At 35.9% G+C, this 24,058-nt stretch overlaps 2 protein-coding genes across 5 annotated transcripts in view; both read left to right on the plus strand.

The window, feature by feature from the left end:
• Window positions 1–24,058, plus strand: part of LOC127868716 (40S ribosomal protein S14) — a 138,690-nt gene that overhangs the window by 92,618 nt on the left and 22,014 nt on the right. The window lies entirely within an intron of this gene.
• LOC127868693 (WD repeat domain phosphoinositide-interacting protein 4-like) lies at window positions 694–23,663 on the plus strand. 4 transcript variants are annotated; one of them, XM_052410647.1, is made up of 12 exons: window positions 694–706; window positions 5,192–5,260; window positions 5,774–5,848; window positions 7,553–7,666; window positions 8,252–8,414; window positions 13,651–13,745; window positions 14,012–14,091; window positions 16,205–16,327; window positions 16,520–16,605; window positions 17,366–17,467; window positions 18,401–18,519; window positions 22,999–23,663. In XM_052410647.1, the coding sequence occupies exons 2-12, from the start codon at window positions 5,215–5,217 to the stop codon at window positions 23,103–23,105; spliced, it is 1,110 nt and encodes a 369-aa protein (XP_052266607.1). In that variant the 5' UTR covers window positions 694–706; window positions 5,192–5,214; the 3' UTR covers window positions 23,106–23,663. The 4 variants fall into 4 exon arrangements, with proteins under 4 accessions (XP_052266607.1, XP_052266604.1, XP_052266608.1 ...); XM_052410644.1 differs by lacking the exon at window positions 694–706 and adding an exon at window positions 2,167–2,238; XM_052410648.1 differs by lacking the exon at window positions 694–706 and adding an exon at window positions 2,167–2,238 and having other exon boundaries at window positions 8,252–8,351.

A 24,058-nucleotide genomic window follows, 5' to 3' on the forward strand; every position in this document is an offset into this window, starting at 1 on the left:
TCCAGATAAAATTAATGTTAATTAGAGAGATCGTAAGCGAGTATAAAGTCAATATATACAATTTAATGCCAACATTTAATTTTTCAATCCTAAACCAGCACAAGAATACGAAGAAGGAAAGTCGCATTAAATTAATATGCTTTCAATGTTAAAAATAAATCAAACCATTTTCACTCCAAAGAAATATTAAATTCACGCATATACCGCCACATATATACTCATAACTATTGTGGAAACAATTATTTTGTTAATTTGTGATCTAAACACATTTGCACAGATGAGTAGTGACACTCCAACGGTAAAGTTTCCCCCACCCCTTAGATACGTATTTTGACTCATTTGTAGTCCTAAAGAAAGTTTAATTTAATTAAGGACATTTCTTACTAGATTCAAATTTTAAAGGCTTCATTAAACCTGAACAGATTGCGAGTGCTGGTTGCAAAAACCATTTTCAGTTTTCTTCTGAGTGGGGCAGGGTTTATATTTATTTTGTTCATGAATGATTTTTCGACTGTCTAAATACAATATAGCTGCAAATAAGAAAACCCCTTTTTATATACAACTTCGTCCTCTCTTTTTAGTTTCGTTTAAATCCTTATAAGAAATTCGACGACATTACAGTATAGTGGTGTGTAACCTATACATGTACTGAACTTAATCTAGATGTGTCTGATGTAGACGACAGAAAAATTTAAACAGAAAATGCGTAAATAAAAAACTATGGAATCCGGAGTGCCATCTCCATAATCTCGCACTTCTTTCATCAAGGGCGACACTAGACACACGAAGCGATACTTGATCTTTTTCTTGGCAGTCGCGGCCATACTTGATCTTTTTCTTGACAGTCGCAGCGATACTTGATCTTTTTCTTGACAGTCGCAGCGACGCACGATATATTTAACACGATATATTGCCCATATTATCCGAATCTCGTGTATGATTTGCTGCTGTTTAAGCTGAATAAATTGGGAATTGTAGGTCAACTTTTCAACTGGGTGAAATATTTTTTACATAACAGGACACAGTGCGTACGGTTTGGTTCATCTGTTTCTTCATGGGCTGATGTAGTAAGTGGAGTACCCCAAGGAAGTGTACTAGGTCCAATTCTATTTCTCTGCTTTATCAATGACTTGCCTTATGTTGTCTCTGGAATCATGAAAATCTTTGCTGATGATACTAAATTATATTAACAAATTCCCAACATTGAAGAGTGTGAAAAGCTTCAGGCTGATCTTGACAAACTTTGTGACTGGAGTAAAAAGTGGATATTGTCCTTAAATGCCGATAAATGTAATGTCATGCAGTGTTCAGATACTCTATGAGAAAGAAGGATGGAAATTTTGTTTATGTTGAATCTGTGACAAATGAGAAAGATTTGGGAATAATTTTTGATAATAAGCTCAATTTTGATCAACACATTTCTAACATCGAATGTAAAGCACAAAGAATTCTAGGATTGATACACCGAACATTCGAATATGTTGACAAGGACATGTTTAATCATTTATACAAATCGCTTGTTCGACCCACATTGGAATATGGATCTAGTGTATGGTCTGTCTTTGAAAAAACATATTAAGAAAATTGAAGATATTGAACGAAGAGCTACTGAAATTGTGCCAAACTTGTGTCACCTTCCTTACACTAAGAGGTTGAAAGAACTTGGTCTTGTCACCTTGGAGTATAGACGTGATAGAGCTGATATGATCCAATTGTTAAAATCCATGCACAATATTGACAGTCTGAAATGGGACAAACTGTTCTCTCATTCACAGAATGATTTGCGTGGTCATTCCTTGAAACTCCAAACACCAAAGTGCAAGAAGAACATCAAATTAAATTCATTCTCAATAAGAGCTATTTCATTTTGGAACAGTCTGGGTGAAGAAACTATTTATTCAATTAATGTGAACCTTTTCAAATCCCGACTGAACAAGGAAAATTGGAATGTTAAAAAAATTGTATCATCATAACATTATGCGCACAATGAAATTAATTAGTTTAATATATATCAATTGTAGAAATCTACAAGAAGACCTCCATAAGACGGGTCAATGTAGCATAAACGCTAAAATTATGGCCCTACGATCCAGGTATCCAGCTATATAGATGGCCTATCCGGATTCCGTAAGAAATTCGACGACATTACAGTATAGTGGTGTGTAACCGATACATTTACTGATCTTAAAGTCTAGACGTGTCTGGTGTAGACGACAGAAAAATGAAAACAGAAAATGCGTAAATAAAAAACCCATATTTAATCCATAAGCGAATATCAGTAACCTTTAATATATGCATTTTTAGTTCTGGCATTTGATACATTTTTATTTTTAAACCATTAACACCATTTTGTGCAATTATTTAATATACTATGTACTGAAAGAACCTCGTACGAATGTAAACAAAATAAATTGTTTTAATTTATTTTGTTATTTCGTGAAGTTATACTTTTAGAATGTTTAGCCCTTTTTTGGGGTATAGACCAGTTGACGGTCACGTGCACCTGCAAAAATAAGACTCCCCCCACTGGTTGGCAAAAAGAGGTGAAATTCATATAAGGGCATATAGAGAAGGCTGAAATAATCATCGTTTTTATTGATAATCATGCACTATATCAAATATAATTTTACTAACTATGTCTGAATAAAACATAAGCGTGCAAGGAACTGCATTTTTGGAACGATTATTTTTTTTACTGTTGTTATTATTTGTTTTTTACTATAAACGAACTCCGGAGTGGCACACAATATACGAGCTCAGTATGTGGTTACCATAAAAATCTCTTATTGGCACATCTTCGAGACCATTTTTTAGATAAAATCTTCCCAGATATTGAAATTCTTTCAGAATAATTCACAGTTAATGAACATAAATTAGGATGTAAACAAACAGCAAATAGATCGACTTTATGTACACAACATATAGTAACTTATTCGAACATTTATGCCTGTAAAAACTTACCTTGTTACACATTAAATAAATTTTCTTGATAAATGTATTTGTTTTTATTTAATTATTCACACCAATTTTGACACTCTTTGTTTCAGCGTTTTCAACCCGGTGTTTTATTGCACCTTTGTTCATCATAAACCGATTATCTCGTTATGATCGAATACTGTCCAAACAATTACAAAGAACACATGGTATCATAAATCCAGGGACATATTCTTGGGTCCCTGCATAAAACACATATGTGGCATACAATTAAGTGTCTGGTCATTAAACAAAATTTATGATACCTCCATGTCATCTCTTGGCATATTGAGCGTTCATCTAAGCAAAATTGTAAAGCCAAAATACGAAACAATTGCTTTAATAAAATATTTTAACATATTTAAAAAACATGAAGATATTTGTCCGAAATGGATTAACAGGAACTAGTGTATATATTAGCCAGTTTAATCATAATATTACAGTGTTTAATAACTATAAATTAAAAATATTGTGCAATTTCACTGCTACACAATTAACGTATACAATGAGTACCCGCAAAAATGTAAACTCGGCTATTACGTGTTATGATAACTAATTTGTATTTTTAAACAGAGGACATTATATTTATGAATATACATTTATTGGTACTAAATGTTATATTTTTGCAAAATTATTTAAGAGTTTTAATGTTTATTTCGGATTTTTGTATCGTTTTATTGACTAAACAAAAGACATGTATACATGTTTTACTTTACTGTAGCCAGTGTTTTTTGCCAAGCAGTCAGTGCGCATGCGCGGAAAATCCCAAATGTAAACAATAACATTCAACTGGTCTATACCAGTTAGTGTATTTCTCACATGGTGTAAATGAATAAACAACCAAGTATCTGGTGTATGTATGATATATATTAAACAAATTGAATTACTAACAATAGGTCTTAAATACCATTCATGTACATATGTATTTCATTTACTATTTAAATAAATTATCTGCAATTCTATTAATGTATTAGATAACAACTAGAGATAAATATTATTAATAAAAACATTAACTTTAATGTATGTTATACATAATGGTTATTAGGATATTTATAAAAATAAAACATGTTTTGAATTCTTTATTAAAAAAATATATGAAACACTGAAAAGAAAGGAACAGACTCAGCACCAACAAGTCAAGAAACAAATTAAGTTTACAAGATTTTAGAATTTAGCAATTAGTTAAGCAACATTAAAAAAAAGATGTTTATCCCACTATAGGAAAACTGGATGCATTTATATGAATTTGTGCTGGTGTGCACCATTAAAATCCAATCACACAGAAATTTACTCTCTAAGTCCATACATGAAATACAATTTGATTAAGTTGGTAATTGAACCATCAAACAGGCAATGAACAAGCATTGCTGACTGACGAGTTCTTGTAGTAAAAATTCCCAAACACTTGGAAACATACCACACTCACTCAAGGAATCTCTTGACTTCCATGAATACTGAAATACATGCTCATTAAATATGCTAATCGTAAAATACAAAACAAAAACATTACATAAGTGTAATTGAAACATTGATATATTAAACCAACATTGCTTAATTATCTTTAATATTTATATATTTTTCTCTCAGCTGTTTTATTTGCACTGCTACATGTAATAGTAGCAAACACTGCACATGTTCGTAAAAATATCTCTTTTGTAAGTTTCCAAGCCCTCTTTATGATAATGTATAATATTGTATGTAAAAAGTCCAAGGAATTCCATGTGGTTATACTTCTTTTAGAGAAATCAAAGGTGGACAAGGGACCCAGGACATATGAAGTCTTTAAAATGTTGGGTAAAACACATAAGATGAAGTAACAATTTAAGATTATGTTGTGGTTGTAAATATCTGGCCTCAAAAAGTTTGGGATCAGGTTTTTGGAAAAATAATTAAAAAATAGGTGATCTAATTCTGTTTAAATATTTGTATGCCCCCGCATCGAAAGATCGGGGGCATATTGTTTTTGGCCTGCCTGTCTGTCTGTCATTCATTGTGTGTGTCCAAAAACTTTAACCTTGGTTAAAGTTTTGAGATAACTTGCAATATTGAAGCTAGCAACTTGATATCTGGCATGCATGTGTATCTCATGGAGCTGCACATTTTGAGTGGTGTAAGGTCAAGGTCATCCTTCAAGGTCAAAGGTCAAATATATGGCTTCAAAGCGGCGCAATACATGTAGGGGACATTGTGTTTCTGACAAACACATCTCTTGTTTCAGGATGATCTAAAGGCTGAATCATTATGACTCGGAAAGGTGTTGTAAGTCTGCGCTTAAACCAAGACCAAGGTATATATAGATATATATGTGTAAATATACTAATTGTTCATATCACTGTAGTTAAGGAACTTCATCGCACAGGCGTTATTGTGTTGACTAGACCTGTTTGTTGATCAAAGTTAGAAAAACCCGACAACTACATTAAGAGTTATGGAAACAAGAACTGAAAACCCTGATTAAGCTGATGTAGGCAAAGTTTAAAAGAAAGAAAGGGGGATATAGTCACTCTGTTGGTCAACCTAAATCTGAGGAGAGAACAACTTGAACTGATTTCATTTTTTTTTAATTCAAACTTAAATTATGTCATCACCATGAAGTGCAAAACACTTTTATCATGCTCAATAATCCACACACTCATGGGTTGTTTGTCCTTGAAATTAACTGACAAATCAGTGCATGAATATTAGTAATATTTTTGACAAAGCTCTTGTTTGAATTGTACTCAACATAATGGTTAAGATAGATAACCAGCAAAGTAGTTTCATACTCTTTAAAAAGTTGTAGAATTTCTTAACTTTTCAGGCTGTTTTTCCTGTGCCACTGAATCCTGGTTTCGAGTTTACAATGTGGAACCATTGGCACAAAAGCTGAACCTAAGTATGTAGAGATTTACAGATGATGATCAATATGACTGTTTTCATACTCCCTTTTCGATGCAAACGGGTGTATACTGGAATCTGTATGTCTGTCCGTCCATCCGTCTGTCTGTCGACACAAACTAACTTGCAGGCATTCACTTACACGATTCAATGTTCTTTATTCTTACTTGCAGTCATTTTTAGCTCACCTTAGCACAACGTGCTCATGTTAAGCTTTTGTGAACCTTTTGTGCAGCGTCAACATTTGCCTTGTTAACACTCTAGAGGGCCACATTTATTGTCCAATCTTCATGAAATTTAGTCAGAAGATTGGTCTCAATGATATCTTGGATGAGTTTGAAAATGGTTACGTTTGCTTGAAAAGCATGGCTGCCAAGGGGCGGGGCGTTTTTCCTTATATGGCTATAGTAAAACCTTGTAAACACTCTAGAGGCCACATTTATTGTCCAATCTTCATGAAACGTGGTCAGAAGTTTTATCCCAATAATATATTGGATTTGTTTAAAAATGATGCCAGTTGGTTGAATTTTTCCTTACATGGCTATATATTGCTTTAGTAACACCTTGTTAATAGAGGCCACATTTTTTTGTCCAATCTTCATGAAATTGGGTCAGAAGATTTGTCCCAATGATATCTTGGACAAGTGCGAAAATAGTTCTGGTTGGTTGAAAAACATGGCCACCAGGGGGCAGAGCATATTTCCGTATATGGCAATAGTAAAACCTTGTTGACACTCAAGATGCAACATTTATTTCCGATCATCATGAAACTTTGTCAGAAGATTTGTCCCAATAATATCTTGGATGAGTTTGAAAATGGTTCCTTTTGGTTGAAAAACATGACCGCCAGGAAATGTCTATAGTAAAACATTGTTAACACTCTACAGTCCACATTTATTGTCTGATCTTCATGAAACTTGATCAGAAGAATTGTTCCAATGACATCTTGGACAAGTTTGAAAATGGTTCAGGTAGGTTGGAAAACATGGCTGCCAGGGGGTGGAGCATTTTTCCTTATATGTCTATAGTAGAAACTTGTTTACACTCTTAAAGTCATATTTATTGTCCAATCATCATGGAACTTTGTCAGAACATTTCTTTTAATGATGTCTAAGATGAGATTCAAAATAGTTCCGGTCTGTTGAAAATCATGGCCGCAAATGGGCGGGGAAGTTATCATTATATGGCTATAGTAAAACCTTGTTAGCACTTTAAAAGTTACATTTATAGTTGACTATTCATGAAACTTGGTCAGAACATTTGTTCAAATGATATCTTGGGCTTCACAGAACAGGTCAGTTCCTTTGTATCTCAGGTGAGCGATTTTGGGCCTTTCGGGCCCTCTTGTTTCAAATAACACCATACTGCATTGAAGAACATGCCATGTTTAGGGGAATTCTTCTCCATTATAGTTTTTTTCTTGTTAAAAGAAAAAGAAAAGAAACCAAATAAAAATGAAGGCTCCCTTTTTTCAAAGGAGAATATTACTGTTTTAAGGTACACTAATAATTTGCATAAAACTTGTATCACAAAAGTGCATTGATTTAAAATAGCACAAGCCAGATTATAACATAAAATTATTGCTTCTCAATCTAAGTTGAAGTAATATAAACTTTAGAATTCCGGACATGCTGCTTGTTAAGATGACTGTATTGAAATCAGTATCAACTGTCTTACTTGTTATGATGTGTGTTATATCAAGGCTATGGGGACACAGAGATGGTGGGCAGTGTGGCCTCTGGGGAGATGCTGTTCCGCTCCAACCTGATAGCCATGATCGGGTCTGGCAATGGCCGCAGGTTTGATGAAAAAGCAGGTATGACATGAACATACTACTGACTTTTTGTTGTTTGTAAAGCAATTTAATAGTTTTTGTTCATTGAGCTGCTAATAAGGTATACTTTAAATGTTGATTTTTTGTATTTTATAGGTAATGTGAGGTTAAATTATTATTTCAGTGTTCATATTTATTAAGGATTTAGAATTACATGTAATTCTTCAAATTTTATAATTAATTCTGTAAATTTTGACGTTTGTATTCAAAATTAATTATGAGGTTATTGTTCAAATTGCACACTCAAAGCACACTTCGGATTATGAAGTTCTTTGTTCATAAAAAAAAAACATTAAGCATTATGTTTTTGCAATACTTCTAAAACATTAGTTTTAAGATTAATCTATTTAATACTATTAAAAACTTCATTTTGTATAGATTGAAAAATGCTTTACACCATGTAATTTCACAATAATTTATTCAAGGTTAGTTCAAACTGAAATAATATGAAACAAATATGTCACAACTAACCATATTTTGATTTATTTCAACTTGTATTTGTCCATGGTAAAGCAAGCATAGTTATTGTATACAAGCTTTTTTACATTCTTTCCTCTGACATTCCAGTTGTGATCTGGGATGAGACTCGCAAGGAAGCAGACCAGAAAGTTGTACTGGATATTACATTTCCCCAGCCTGTGATTGCAGTCCGCTTAAAAAAGGACAGGTTGTGTCCCTGCATTATTACATTTCCCCAGCATGTGATTGCAGTCTGCTTAAAAAAGGACAGGTTGTGTTCCTGTATTACTGTGAAACCATTTATTTTTGTCAGCACGAAATTTCGTCCTTTTTAAAAAATGACTATTTCGTCAGCACTTAAATTCGCCCATTTCTGGTTTTGAAAAAAAAGCGTCCAATTTGTTTATAATGTTTGTAATACATGTAATACGCGGTTGCGAAAAAATTGTGCTGGGGAAAGAGTGACACTTGGTAGTCACTTGCAGGAGGTGGGCCTTGTTTGGCATATGCAATTAACAAGTCTGTTATTTCAGGTGATAGTAACTGTCCCTTATTATTTTATGTCATTGACACGTTCTTTGTTATGATTAGCGGATAAGTGGGACTGAATAACCGTTAACAAGTGTTTTAAACAACAAAGACAATTGCCAATTAGTCTTTTTCCATTACAATCACGGACAACCAAACACAAATCAATATGTTCTTTATTAATTTGTAATAAAAGCGCAGAATATATTACAGTCAGGTGTTGATCACACATCGTCATATTTTAATTGCGTTTAATAGTATTGTCTTTAATCCGTATTCGCCGCATGTTAGCTGTATAATCTGCAACACCCCTGAAAAACACAATACACACAATGGGTAATAAAGTTGTTAACAATAAGCGCTAATCAACACTATTATACCTAAACGAAGTCGACGCATTCGATACAGCCTTATTGCATTCGCGTTTTACAGGAAATGTCAGGTGTCTGTTCACTGTATAATGTACATCCCTTTGTGTCAAAACCGGATTTAACTTGAGTGTGAATAGTCGACTGTTTCATGTTCTTTGTATCAATACCATCTGGGTATCTGTATTATAAGTATACCAGTCTACAAACAAGGTGCGCGCTTCCGCATATGGGTATTCGGACGTTAAAAAAATTGACCTACAGTTTAGCGTTCACCCCGTCGAACGCATTTAGCAATATAACTCCTTTTTTTCCTACTATGTCTTTACTTGCAAAAAATACTAGTGGCTTATTACTTACCTTGCAATCTTTTTTTCTCGCATTTTGCGAGTGTGCGAGTGTTAATTTCGAGCCCTGTGTATATGCGTGGATTACGCTGGATTTAAATGCCTCATGCCTACGGTAATTCAGTCTTATTTGTTTCAAATATGGGACATGATTGTTCGTTAGGATCTTGAATTCATCCATCGGTGGAAGGGCGAAAAAGACGAAAATTAATGTCTGACGAATAATAATGGTTTCACAGTATTACATTTCCCCAGCCTGTGATTGCAGTCCGTTTAAAAAAGGACATGTTGTGTTCCTGTATTATTACATTTCCCCAGCCTGTGATTGCAGTCCACTTAAAAAAAGGACAGGTTGTGTTCCTGCATTATTACATTTCCCCAGCATGTGATTGCAGTTCGCTTAAAAAAGGACAGGTCATGTTCCTGTATTATTACATTTTCCCAGCCTGTGATTGCAGTCTGCTTAAAAAAGCACAGGTTGTGTTCCTGTTTTATTACATTTCCCCAGCCTGTGATTGCAGTCCGCATAAAAAAGGACATGTTTACCTGTATTATTACATTTCTCCAGCCTGTGATTGCAGTACGCATAAAAAGGGACAGGTTGTGTTCCTGTATTATTACATTTCCCCAGCCTGTGATTGCAGTCTGCTTAAAAAGGGACAGGTTGTTTTCCTGCATTATTACATTTCCCCAGCCTGTAATTGCAGTCCGCTTAAAAAAGGACAGGTTGTGTTCCTGTATTTTTACATTTCCCCAGCCTGTGATTGCAGTTCGCTTAAAAAAGGACAGGTTGTGTTCCTATATTATTACATTTCCCCAGCCTGTGATTGCAGTCCGCATAAAAAAGGACAGGTTGTGTTCCTGTATTATTACATTTCCCCAGCCTGTGATTGCAGTCCGCATGAAAAAGGACAGGTCGTGTTCCTGTATTATTACATTTCCTCAGCCTGTGATTGCAGTCCGCTTAAAAAAGGACAGGTTGTGTTCCTGTATTATTACATTTCCACAGCCTGTGATTGCAGTCCGCATAAAAAAAGGACAGGTTGTGTTCCTGTATTATTACATTTCCCCAGCCTGTGATTGCAGTCCGCTTAAAAAAGGACGGGTTGTGTTCCTGTATTATTACATTTCCCCAGCCTGTGATTGCAGTCCGCTTAAAAAAGGACATGTTGTGTTCCTGCATTATTACATTTTCCCAGCCTGTGATTGCAGTTCGCTCAAAAAAGGCAGCAGGTTGTGTTCCTGTATTATTACATTTCCCCAGCCTGAGATTGCAGTCTGCTTAAAAAAGGACATGTTGTGTTTCTGTATTATTGCATTTCCCAAGCCTGTGATTGCAGTCCGCATAAAAAAGGACAGGTTGTGATCCTGTATTATTAAATTTCCCCAGCCTGTGATTGCAGTCCGCATAAAAAAGGACAGGTTGTGTTCCTGTATTATTACATTTTCCCAGCCTGTGATTTCAGTCCGCTAAAAAAAGGACAGGTTGTGTTCCTGCATTATTACATTTCCCCAGCCTGTGATTGCAATCCGCTTAAAAAAGAACAGGTTGTGTTCCTGTATTATTACATTTCCCCAGCCTGTGATTGCATTCTGCTTAAAAAGGGACAGGTTGTGTTCCTGTATTAATACATTTCCCCAGCCTGTGATTGCAGTCCGCATAAAAAAGGACAGGTTGTTTTCATGTATTATTACATTACTCCAGCCTGTGATTGCAGTCTGCATAAAAAGGGACAGGTTGTGTTCCTGTATTATTACATTTCCCCAGCCTATGATTGCAGTCCGCATAAAAAAGGACAGGTTGTGTTCCTGTATTATTACATTTCCCCAGCCTGTGATTGCAGTCTGCTTAAAAAAGGACATGTTGTGTTCCTGCATTATTACATTTCCCCAGTCTGTGATTACAGTCTGCATAAAAAAGTACAGGTTGTGTTCCTGTATTATTACATTTCCCCAGCCTGTGATTGCAGTCCACTTAAAAAAGGACAGGTTGTGTTCCTGTATTATTACATTACCCCAGTCTGTGATTGCAGTCCGCTTAAAAAGGACAGGTTGTATTCCTGTATTATTACATTTCTCCAGTCTGTGATTGCAGTCTGCTTTAAAAAGGACATGTTGTGTTCCTGTATTATTACATTTCCCCAGTCTGTGATTGCAGTCTGCTTTAAAAAGGACATGTTGTGTTCCTGTTTTATTACATTTCCCCAGTCTGTGATTGCAGTCTGCTTAAATAAGGACAGGTTGTGTTCCTGTATTATTACATTTCCCCAGCCTGTGATTGCAGTCCGCATAAAAAAGGACAGGTTGTTTTCATGTATTATTACATTACTCCAGCCTGTGATTGCAGTCTGCATAAAAAGGGACAGGTTGTGTTCCTGTATTATTACATTTCCCCAGCCTATGATTGCAGTCCGCATAAAAAAGGACAGGTTGTGTTCCTGTATTATTACATTTCCCCAGCCTGTGATTGCAGTCTGCTTAAAAAAGGACATGTTGTGTTCCTGCATTATTACATTTCCCCAGTCTGTGATTACAGTCTGCATAAAAAAGTACAGGTTGTGTTCCTGTATTATTACATTTCCCCAGCCTGTGATTGCAGTCCACTTAAAAAAGGACAGGTTGTGTTCCTATATTATTACATTTCCCCAGCCTATGATTGCAGTCCGCATAAAAAAGAACAGGTTGTGTTCCTGTATTATTACATTTCCACAGTCTGTGATTGCAGTCCGCTTAAAAAGGACAGGTTGTGTTCCTGTATTATTACATTTGCCCAGTCTGTGATTCCAGTCCTCTTAAAAAAGGACAGGTTGTGTTCCTGCATTATTACATTTCCCCAGCCTGTGATTGCAGTCCGCTTAAAAAAGGACAGGTTGTGTTCCTATATTATTACATTTCCACAGTCTGTGATTGCAGTCCACTTAAAAAAGGACAGGTTGTGTTCCTGTATTATTACATTACCCCAGTCTGTGATTGCAGTCCGCTTAAAAAGGACAGGTTGTATTCCTGTATTATTACATTTCTCCAGTCTGTGATTGTAGTCTGCTTTAAAAAGGACATGTTGTGTTCCTGTATTATTACATTTCCCCAGTCTGTGATTGCAGTCTGCTTAAAAAAGGACATGTTGTGTTCCTGTTTTATTACATTTCCCCAGTCTGTGATTGCAGTCTGCTTAAATAAGGACAGGTTGTGTTCCTGTATTATTACATTTCCCCAGTCTGTGATTGCAGTCCACTTAAAAAAGGACAGGTTGTGTTCCTGTATTATTACATTTCTCCAGTCTGTGATTGCAGTCCGCATAAAAAGGACAGGTTGTATTCCTGTATTATAACATTTCCCCAGTCTGTGATTTGAGTCCGCTTTACAAAGGACAGGTTGTGTTCCTGTTTTATTACATTTCCCCAGTCTGTGATTGCAGTCTGCTTAAAGAAGGACATGTTGTGTTCCTGTATTATTACATTTCCCCAGTCTGTGATTGCAGTCTGCTTAAAAAAGGACATGTTGTGTTCCTGTTTTATTACATTTCCCCAGTCTGTGATTGCAGTCTGCTTAAAAAAGGACAGGTTGTGTTCCTGTATTACTAGTATTACATTTCCCCAGTCTGTGATTGCAGTCTGCTTAAAAAGGGACAGGTTGTGTTCCTGTATTATTACATTTCCCCAGTCTGTGATTGCAGTCCGCTTAAAAAGGACAGGTTGTGTTCCTGTATTATTACATTTCCCCAGTCTGTGATTGCAGTCCGCTTAAAAAAGGACAGGTTGTGTTCCGGTTGTGTTTCTGTATTATTGCATTACCCCAGTCTGTGATTGCAGTCCACTTAAAAAGGACAGGTTGTATTCCTGTATTATTACATTTCCCCAGTCTGTGATTGGAGTCCGCTTTACAAAGGACAGGTTGTGTTCCTGTATTATTACATTTTCCCAGTCTGTGATTGCAATCTGCTGAAAAAAGGACAGGTTGTGTTCCAGTTTTATTACATTTCCTCAGTCTGTGATTGCAATCCGATTAAAAAACGACAGGTTGTGTTCCTGTATTAAGAACACTAGTTTTATAAGAATTGTATGCTAGGTTGTGTAGCTAGAACTTGAGAGTCCATGCATGCTTATTGATTTGATTGTCTCATGATACATAACACACACATATTCAAAAGTTATTTAATTTAATGATCATTAAACTTATCAACTAATATTCATTTTAATATATTGATAAATCTTAAGGAATGTGTACATGGTATTCCAGATGTTTATTGAGAATCTATCTGTTTCAGACTGATTGCTGTGTTAAGAAACCAGGTGCACGTGTTCACATTTCCCAACAATGTACAGAAATTACAGACATTTGAAACAAGGGACAATCCTAAAGGTCCGGTAAAACTTCAGTTTTGAATGAGTTTTACTTTTAACGTAACATCAATGAAAGATATGTTTGAGCTATGCTCTGAGAAAACCAGAGTAATGCTTGTGCGTAAAGTTTCGTCCAAGATATGCCTTTGCAGTTTGCTTTGACCAATCAGGGATGCTTCTTTCAGCCTAGAGCAGATATTCATATAGAAGATACTTCTTTCACTTTGAAACAAAAATACCATAAAATGCAGAGTTTAAAGATCAGCATTTTATTTATGTCTCTAGGTCTGTGTGAAGCGAGTCCATTCGGAGGGACCCTGGCCTTTCTGGGCCCCGGCAAGGCTGCAGGCAGTGTACAGATTGTGGTGAGTTGCCTGTAAAAGCCAAGTTGGAATGTCGTATCGCAAGCATTGTTGTATTAAAAATTGTATTTAATTAAGTATTTATTGATCTGTCAGTGGTAAAGAAACTACACACGGAAGGCCCAATATTTAGATATTATTTTACGACTGCAACGATTTAACGACATATATCTTCAGATAACTTGTTTAATGACACAATTGCAATTTATTTTTATTCCCAATAAACATCACACACATGAAATAGAATGTATTTTGTAGAAATCATTTAATAACAGATCTATTTAATACATTATGCAAGTGAAAAAGTGGGATATTATGGCCGCAGCGTTAAACAGAAAAAGCAGGTGGTAACCAAGAGCCGGGAAAGATCCGCAATTCACTCGTGGGTCCTGGCTCCTTGAAAATTTTGCCTGCTGGAGGTGGATGAGCATACGTTAAATTACTGATGCGAAGCAACGCCGTTATAGCAGCAACACCGTCTGCCCACATAAAAAATGATCTTGGTTATCAAACGACCAGACTAGGAGAAACCATTTACTTGACTGGGCTTAAGCTACTTCTACCAATCGCTTGATCCTTGAGAAGCGCTCCACCAGCCATCACACTTTTTTTATACCACACTTTAATACCACTAAGCGATTATACTTTTTGACACGACTTTCTTATACCAAAAATCGCTGGACCAGTGTTAACACCGTTTCAAATGCCTTTTAATACTGATAATCGATCTACCAGCCATTTCACATTTATCAATTAGGACATTTTGTACCAATAATTGGTCAACCAGAAATTTCTGCATTTTCAACTCGGACATTTAACACCAATAATCAATAAACCAACAATTTTTCACTTCTCGAACTCGAAAATTTAATACCAGTAATAGCTCAACCAGTGATTTGTCACTTTTTTAACTTGGACATTTAATACCAATAATTGCTTTAACCAGCGATTTCTCACTTTTTATAATCGGACATTTTATACCAATAATTACTCAACCAGCGATTTCACAATAATTCAACTAGGTCATTTAATCCCAATAATTGCTCAACCAGCCATTTAACATTTTTTAACTCGGACATTTGATACCAATAATCACCCAATCTGTGATTTGACACATAAGATTTTTAACCAGGTTTTCCAATGGAAAAAATGTTTATTAAATTTGTGAATGTTGGCGGGTGGGCTGGGTGGGACAATTCTAAATGATCTTGTCTGGGCCATAACTATGTCGTTCATAGTGAGATTTTAAAATCATTTGGCTCATTTGTTCACCATCATTGTGTCGCGCGAAAGAATTACGTCGATATCTCCAACGTCAAGGTCACACTTCGAGTTCAAAGGTAAATAATGGTCATAAATGATCTTGTCTGGGCCATAACTATGTCAGTCAATGTGAGATTTTAAAATTACTCGGTACATTTGTTCACAATCATTGGACAGTGTGTTATGCGAAAGAATTACGTCGATATCTCCAAGGTCAAGGTCACACTTTGAGTTCAAAAGTAAAAAATTGCCATAAATGAGATTTTCCGGGCCATAACAATGACATTAATTGTCAGATTTTAATATGACTTGGTACACACGCATCATCACATTTATTTTTAGCCATGTTTTCCGAAGGAAAAAAATGGTTATTAGATTGGTTAATGTCGGCGGGCCGGCGGAACAATACTTCCAAGCGCAACTCCTCCTTCATTTCTCAACGGATTTCAATGAAACTTTGTTGCCTCGACTAAAATAAATTGAATTTTACACAGGGGGGGGGGGTTTAACTAGGAACAATCAGTAACAATTCACATTTTGAATTGCTTCCCTTTATCAGACTTTTTTTGTTCAAACCTGGTTTTGTGAAAATGTTGTCCCTTGTTTACCCTACAGTATTGCTACTACTTATAATCTAAACCTTTAAATTAGTTGGAAGTACCCCAAAGTACTTGGTGATATACTACTCATGTAGCCCAGAGTTTATTTGAGCAAATGTGTTGAGTCTTTGTCGCTAAGGTTAGCTTGGTGAGATAAATGTTTTAGAATAAGTATTCATCCGACCCCCTTAAACAAATTGAGCTCTTTAAGATTATTGGGATTGCATACCTAGATCCAACCTTACTGTTTTCAGAACTTGGACAAAATCCAGCCTGGTCAGACACCTGCACCTGTGACTATTCATGCCCACAAGGGGGAGGTGGCATGCCTCGCTGTCAACCAGAATGGAACATTGCTCGCTACAGCCTCTGTCAAGGTGCATTGACTTATAGAAAATATTTATGAAGTCTATTTGTGACTATTTAAACCACAAAGCAGTGGGGGAAATTTACTATTGCATTTGTTAGTAATCTTTATTCTAGTGTTAGATTGATTTGTCATGTATACAATCATTCAAATGGAATCAATGTGTCTTTGTGCCTAACATATGTTCTTCAACCTTTTTCAGGGCACCCTCATCCGAGTGTATGACACCACTAAGAAAACTATGCAACTGGAGCTAAGAAGGGGGGCTGATCCAGCAAAACTCTACTGGTACATGCATTAATTGTTCATAGTAAGCAAGTGCTTAATGGGCATATATATTTCATGATTTCACTTTACATTTTGGAGGTGTAATTTTATTCAGACTTTATGGACAGTCGGGTAACGTCCAACAAAAGTGTTACTAAATTGATTTGTATACATGTCCTTATTCTTCTGTCAAAGAATTTACGAAGGGAACTGATTTTGGAAAATACCCGTCTTTAAATAGCATGTGATGCAATCCATCTGATGTTGTAACCAGCTTCACCTATTAGCAGCAATATGAGGGCCTCCCATTCACTCCATAATTAAGGCAACCTATTCAGAAAGTAATAAAGGCAACCTGTTCAAATTGTAATGAGTGCAATCTTTTTACACTTTATTAAGTAGATCTAGTCCAAACTTTAAATATAAAATTGTGACTGTGGCAAAACCTGGACTATTGTTTTTTTAAACTCTGCTCGAAGTTGCCTGAATTTGGATCACCTTGCTAGTTACTTAGTGATAGAACTAAAAACAGACAGCTGTAATTATTACAAATGAGGGGGACTATCCCGATAGTTCATTTAGATATAGGGATACAAAGCTAGAGGGAAACATACTGATAAAGGTGTTCTTGTAAAAACTGTCCGTACTTTATGTTCATTCTCTGATTTAACACTTCAACACAGAACATACATTTTGTATATATGTTTGATGCACTGGAGTGAATTTGGCATGTTTTCAAACAACAAACAATTGACTGGAATGGTACTTATTTGCTTTACAGCATATCGTTCAGCTTGGATTCTGCTTATCTGTGTGCCTCCAGTGACAAGGGAACAGTGCATATATTTGCTGTAAAAGAAACACAACTGAACAAGCGATCCACGTAAGTAATGGGACATAGAATATTGTGTATGCATTGAGGGTCTGGGGATGGAGTATTAAGTTTTGTTTCTAGGCTAAGAAATGTATCTTAGTATATGTCACAGTTTAATTAGCAAGGTATTATCGGTATAGATATGAGCACACACAAACTTTATGTTTATATAAAACTATTTTTAGTTATTAAAGGTTACAGAAAGTATAGTTTCATGATTTGAAATATATTTGACATTTCAATCTTTTTATCCCCCGCCATAGGCGGAGGGATATTGTTTTGGCATTGTCCGTCCATCCATCCATCTTTCCGTCCGTCTTTCCGTCCGTCCGGCACTTTTGTGTCTGGAGCCATATCTTGGAAGTGCTTTGGCAGATTTAATTGAAACTTGGTATGAGTATATATATGGTGAAGAGGATGATGCACGCCAAATGTCATTGTACACCATATGTTAATAATGGAGTTATGGCCCTTTGTATCTTAAAAAAATGCTTTTTTGAGTGTCAAATATAATATTTTTGTGTCAAGAAGCATATTGGGGGATATCAATTCAATGAATTTGCTTGTTTTGATTTTTTCCAAAGAAATGTTTTTTTTATATACAGTATGTTCTCAAGTGCCATAACAAGATATATAATATTTATTTTGAGGATTTGTCATACTTGTTTTGCAATTATCCAATTGTTCAGGACACTAGTACTGAGAAAACATGGCATATGCATAAAGTATCATCCCAGGTAAGCCTTGTCAGTGTGCACATGCTTATCAGGGTCCACTCCGCTTTTATGGAATTTTATATTTTTATCAAGTCTCTTTTAAACAAGAAAGTGTAGCACAAAGTTTTGTCCTTTTCCGCACAGGCTAATCGGTATGACACTTTATGCACATGCATTAAGCCCAGGTTTTCCAGAATACAACTCAATTTGTTTCCCTTGTATTCAGGTTTAAGAGGATGGGCTTTCTGGGTCAGTATGTGGAGTCTCAGTGGGGTCTGGCCAACTTCACTGTGCCTGCAGAGTGTGCCTGTGTGTGTGCCTTCGGACCCAACCAGTCTGTGATAGGTATATATAAGATCATTAAGTCTCGTGAGTGCAATTCTGTGCTGGTTGTAACTTAAAGCCATTGTACCTTAGAACAAGCCCATAACAACATCTGCTAAACAATCCCTTTAACGAAAGCCGGCATTTTTATGTCCCCCAGTCTATACTCGGGGACATATTTTTTTGCCCTGTCTGTTTGTTGGTTTGTTTGCGTCAAACTTTAACATTGGCCATAACTTTTGCAATATTGCAGATAACAACTTGACATTTGGCATGCATTTGTATCTTATGGAGCTGCACATTTTGAGTGGTGAAAGGTCAAGGTCCATGTAATCCTTCAAGGTTAAAGTTCAAATATATGTTGCGTTAAACTTTAACATTGGCCATAACTTTTGCAATATTGCAGATAGCAACTTTACATTTGGCATGCATGTGTATCTCATGGAGCTGCACATTTTTAGTGGTGAAAGGTCAAGGACATAGTGTTTCACATACACATCTTGTTTTACTCAAATATTGCAGCTTTAAGTATATACTATGGTATCATTTGCAATAGTTTTGTATTAAATATTTCCATAAACAGTGTTAGCTTTTAGCATGGAGCTTGAAAACAAATACATCTCAACCTTACTCTTTCCATCCTGTTTGTTATTAGCTCACCCGAGCACAAAGTCCTGTTTGTTATTAGCTCACCCGAGCACAAAGTCCTGTTTGTTATTAGCTCACCCGAGCACAAAGTCCTGTTTGTTATTAGCTCACCCAAGCACAAAGTTCTGTTTGTTATTAGCTCACCAGAGCACAAAGTTCTGTTTGTTATTAGCTCACCCAAGGGCAAAGTTCTGTTTGTTATGAGCTCACCTGAGCACAAAGTTCTGTTTGTTATTAGCTCACCCGAGCACAAAGTTCTGAAGAAATAGCTGTTCTCTTCAGTCACAGTTTGTAATTTTCAACAGTTAACCAACACAACTTCAGCTCTGAAATTGCAATTTCCTTTAACAAAGTTCTTCAAATTATTTTAATATTAATATCTAGAAAACTGGTTATCATGATAACAAAAAGCTTTAAACAATAGGGCTATGATGCCCCTTAAAGGGCTCACCTGAGGTCAAGGTGCGCCATGCGTTAAAGACTTGACATGAGGACCTTTGTTTAATGCACTTGAACCATATTCACACATGCCCTTCATTTTGTCAAGCTCACAAGTCTGACCCAGTTTAATGAACATTTTGACATAAATTAAGCCTCTGGGATGGCCACAAGGTTTTTCAAAGATTTGACCTGGTGATCTAGTTTTTTTTGCATGGGACACATATAAACATGTATTCAAGCTGTGTCTACATTTTGGAATTTTATATATTTATAAACATTCTGACAAAGTTTCATTATCTTCAGCCATAAATGTGGCATCAAGACTGGTAACAAGTTGTTTTTTATGCCCCCAGATCGAATGATTGGGGGTATATTGTTTTTGGCCTGTCTGTTATTGTGTGAGTCTGTCATTGTATGTGTGTGTCTGTCCCAAAACTTTAACCTTGGTCATAAATTTTGCAATATTGAAGATAGCAACTTGATATTTGGCTTGCATGTGTATCTCATGGAGCTGCACATTTTGAGTGGTGAAAGGTCAAGGTCATCCTGCAAGGTCAAGGGTCATTTTTTCTAAAATAGCTGCTGTGCGGCTTCAAAGCGGCGCAGTAGGGGGCATTGTGTTTACAAACACAGCTCTTGTTTTAAAAAAATTATCAGGTAAATTTGATTTTGGATGCTCATAACTGTAGTTAAAATTCGACCAAGATATTGCTAAGATAAACATTCTTACCAAGTTTCATGGAAAGTTAGTCATAAATATGGCTTCTAGAGTGGTCACAAGTTTTCACTTGGTTACCTAGTTTTTGTATACTTGTGTGGCCCAGATTTGTGTGACTCAGTGGCCCCTTCTTTAGAAAAATATAAACCAGATTGTAAGTGGGCTAAGATATCGGCAAGATATACCATTTGACCAAGTTTTATCAAGTGTTATTCTTAAATTTGGTTTCTATAGTGGTAACTTGATTTGTATGTCCCCCACCCACTATAATGGGGGACATATTGTTTTTGCCCTGTCTGTTGGTCTGTACGTTGGTCTTTTGGTCTGTTTGCTCCAACTTAAACATTTTCAATAACTTTTTCAATATTCAAGAAAGCAACTTGATATTTGGCATTCATGTGTATCTCATGGAGCTGCACATTTTGAGTGGTGAAAGGTCAAGGTCATCCATCAAGGTCAGAGGTCAAATACAATGTATGTGGCCAAAATCGCTCATCTTATGAATACTTTTGCAATATTGAACATGGCAACTTGATATTTGGCATGCATGTGTATCTCATGGAGCCGCACATTTTAAGTGGTGAAAGGTCAAGGTCATCCTTCAAGGTCAGAAGTCAAATATATGTGGCCAAAATCGCTCATTTTATGAATACTTTGGCAATATTGAAGATACCAACTTGATATTTGGCATGCATGTGTATCTCATGGAGCCGCACATTTTGAGTGGTGAAAGGTCAAGGTCATCCTTCAAGGTCAGAGGTCAAGTATATGTGGCCAAAACCTCTCATTTTCTGAATACTTTGGCAATATTGAAGATACTAACTTGATATTTGGCATGCATGTGTATCTCATGGAGCCTCACATTTTGAGTGGTGAAAGGTCAAGGTCATCCTTCAAGGTCAAAGAAAACAAAAAAAAATAAATCAAAGCGGCACAGAAGGGGACATAGTGTTTCTGACAAACACATTTTTCAATATTGAAGATAGCAACTTGATATTTGGCATGCATGTGTATCTCATGAAGCTGCACATTTTGAGAGGTGGAAATTCAAGGTCAAGGTCATCCTTCAAGGTCAAAAAAAAAAAATGTTTCAAAGCGGTGTTCTCATGAAGCTGCACATTTTGAGTGGTGGAAGTTCAAGGTCAAGGTCATCCTTCAAGGTCAATGTCATCCTTCAAGGTCCAAGGTAAAAAAAAATCAAAGCGGCGTTCTCATGAAGCTGCCCATTTTGAGTGGTGGAAGGTCAAGGTCATCCTTCAAGGTCAAAGGTAAATTATTATTTTTTAAATCAAAGTGGCGTTCTCATGAAGCTGCACATTTTGAGTGTTGGAAGTTAAAGATCATCCTTCAAGGTCAAGGTCATCCTTCAAGGTTATAGGTAAAAAAAAATAAATCAAAGCGTTGTTCTCATGAAGCTGCACATTTTGAGTGTTGGAAGTTCAAGGTCAAGGTCATCCTTCATGGTCAAGGTCATCCTTCAAGGTCAAAGGTCTTTTTTTTCTTCAAAGCAACGTTCTTATGAAGATGCTCATTTTGAGTGGTGGAAGTTCAAGGTCAAGGTCATCCTTCAAGGTCAAAGGCAAAAAACAAACTTTTTTTTTAAGCGGCATTCTCATGAAGCTGCACATTTTGAGAGGTGGAAGTTCAAGGTCAAGGTCATCCTTCAAGGTCAAAGGTCAAAATAAATAAATTTCAAAGCGGCGCAGAAGGGGACATAGTGTTTCCGACAAACACATTTCTTGTTCTTACTAAGTTTTATCAATACATATGTTTACCACAATGACTCAACAAGAGCACTTTGTGGTCAGGTGAGATAAAAAAAACAACAACAAAGGGTTGCATTTAATTAACACTTATGCGTTGGGTCGAAACCTTATAAGTATTGATTGTTTTGCCAAATGGAATAAATTTATGTCAAGGTCAAAATATGTCGGGTGATATAGGTAGGTTTGTTGAAAGTGTTAATAGAAACATCCATGCAAGTATCACAACTTTGTAGTATAAATGTTATACAAAACGTGTTTTTTTGTGTTAACCTCATATGGACATATGTATGGAAAGAGGGATAGTTGTACAGATGGACAAACACATAGGCATTGCTATGTCTTATGCATCAGTAGATCAGGGAATTAATATCCTCTTGTCACAAACCAGTTTTCGGATTTCAAAGTTATGTAACACAAATGTGTCTACGATTACCACATTTCCGCTAATTAATTTGATTTGTTGAAACAATCCCATTGTGTTCCTTTATGACAACTATATCCTTGTCCAAAACCACTGGCTGGAAAATAAGAAATGTTCTTTGGATGACCCTTTATATCTTTGTCCAAAACCACTGGCTGGAAAATAAGAAATGTTCTTTGGATGACCCTTTACCAAGTTTCTTGAAATTATTCTATTTAATCATAAATTCATGCTTGGTAGGGGCTTTGCAGTCTTCCATATCTTGTTTTATTTAAAACTTCAAATATCCTCTGAAGGTGCTTTATCGCAGGTTAGCAGCCCAGGACCATCTTGGCCCTCTTGATTATAACCTATGTAACTGGTACCTTTTTATCCAATATGTGGATAAATAACTTATTTTCCAATTAATTTTAACTATTTCTTTATCATTCAGTAGGTAATTCCTAGAAAATATTGCTTAGTTTATTGTTAATCATACTTAAAGATTTGACCTATTTCCATTTCAGCTGTGTGTGTTGATGGAACATTTCACAAGTATGTGTTTACGAAAGATGGAAACTGCAACAGAGAAGCATACGATGTTTGGCTGGAAATTGGCGATGACATGGACTGATGGACTTATTTTTGTATCATCTTCATATAAACACATAGGCACGGTCTGACTTGTATAAAATCAGATTTGCTGCTAGCTGAACACAATTCAGCTGGAAGGAAAGATGGTTTTCAGGTACCAATCTTCTGTTCTAGAATCAAAATGACTGCAAACTACTGGAATTTCTAGAGAAACACTAGTTGATCTTGATATAGATTCTCACTAATGAAATATGAAAGAAATAACTGTTTCTAGAATATCAAAGGATTGTGGTAATAACATGTTTAGGAACAAAAGTACTTTTAATGCATTTGTTTATTTGCTGTGACATCTTGAAAATATTTGAAAAATGATAACTATAGCAAAACAAAAATAAGAAAACTATTTACCGACAAAGTTTGCTCAACACTTGTTGAAATTAATTATTGTCAGCATTAGAATGTTGCAAGCAGATTTGCACTTTTTAAGTATGGATAAACTTCCCTGCAATTGTTAACAAATAGATGCCAGAGTACTGATAAAGAGCATTGTGTAAATTTTCTCACTTAAACCTCATGATGCTGAATTAACTCGTCACCCCAACAAAAAATCGTATGCAGTAAGGATAACCTTGGCCTGTGTGGACAAGTGTTCATTTGTAAATAAGCTGTACTCTGGGAAAACAGGGCTTAATGCATGTGCTTCACAGATAAGCCTGTGCACAGAAGACAGGGAACTTTCATTTCAAGAAGTCTTTTGTAAACAGAAATCCAGTCAAGGTGGAAAGTGTCGTCCCTAATGAAACCGTGCGGACTGCACAGAATAATTTGGTGACACTCCAGGCATATGCATCAAGACCTGTTTCCAAGTGTGGCTTAAATTTTTTCATTCATAATTTATTGACTCACATTCTGTATTATTCAATTGTGATTAACCGTCATTAGTGTTTTTGTATTTTGTTTTGTGTTCTGTAATTTAAGATTATAAAGTAATAA

The sequence above is a fragment of the Dreissena polymorpha genome, chromosome 2 (assembly GCF_020536995.1).
Source record: "Dreissena polymorpha isolate Duluth1 chromosome 2, UMN_Dpol_1.0, whole genome shotgun sequence".
In the NCBI taxonomy this organism is placed as follows: Eukaryota; Metazoa; Mollusca; class Bivalvia; order Myida; family Dreissenidae; genus Dreissena; species Dreissena polymorpha.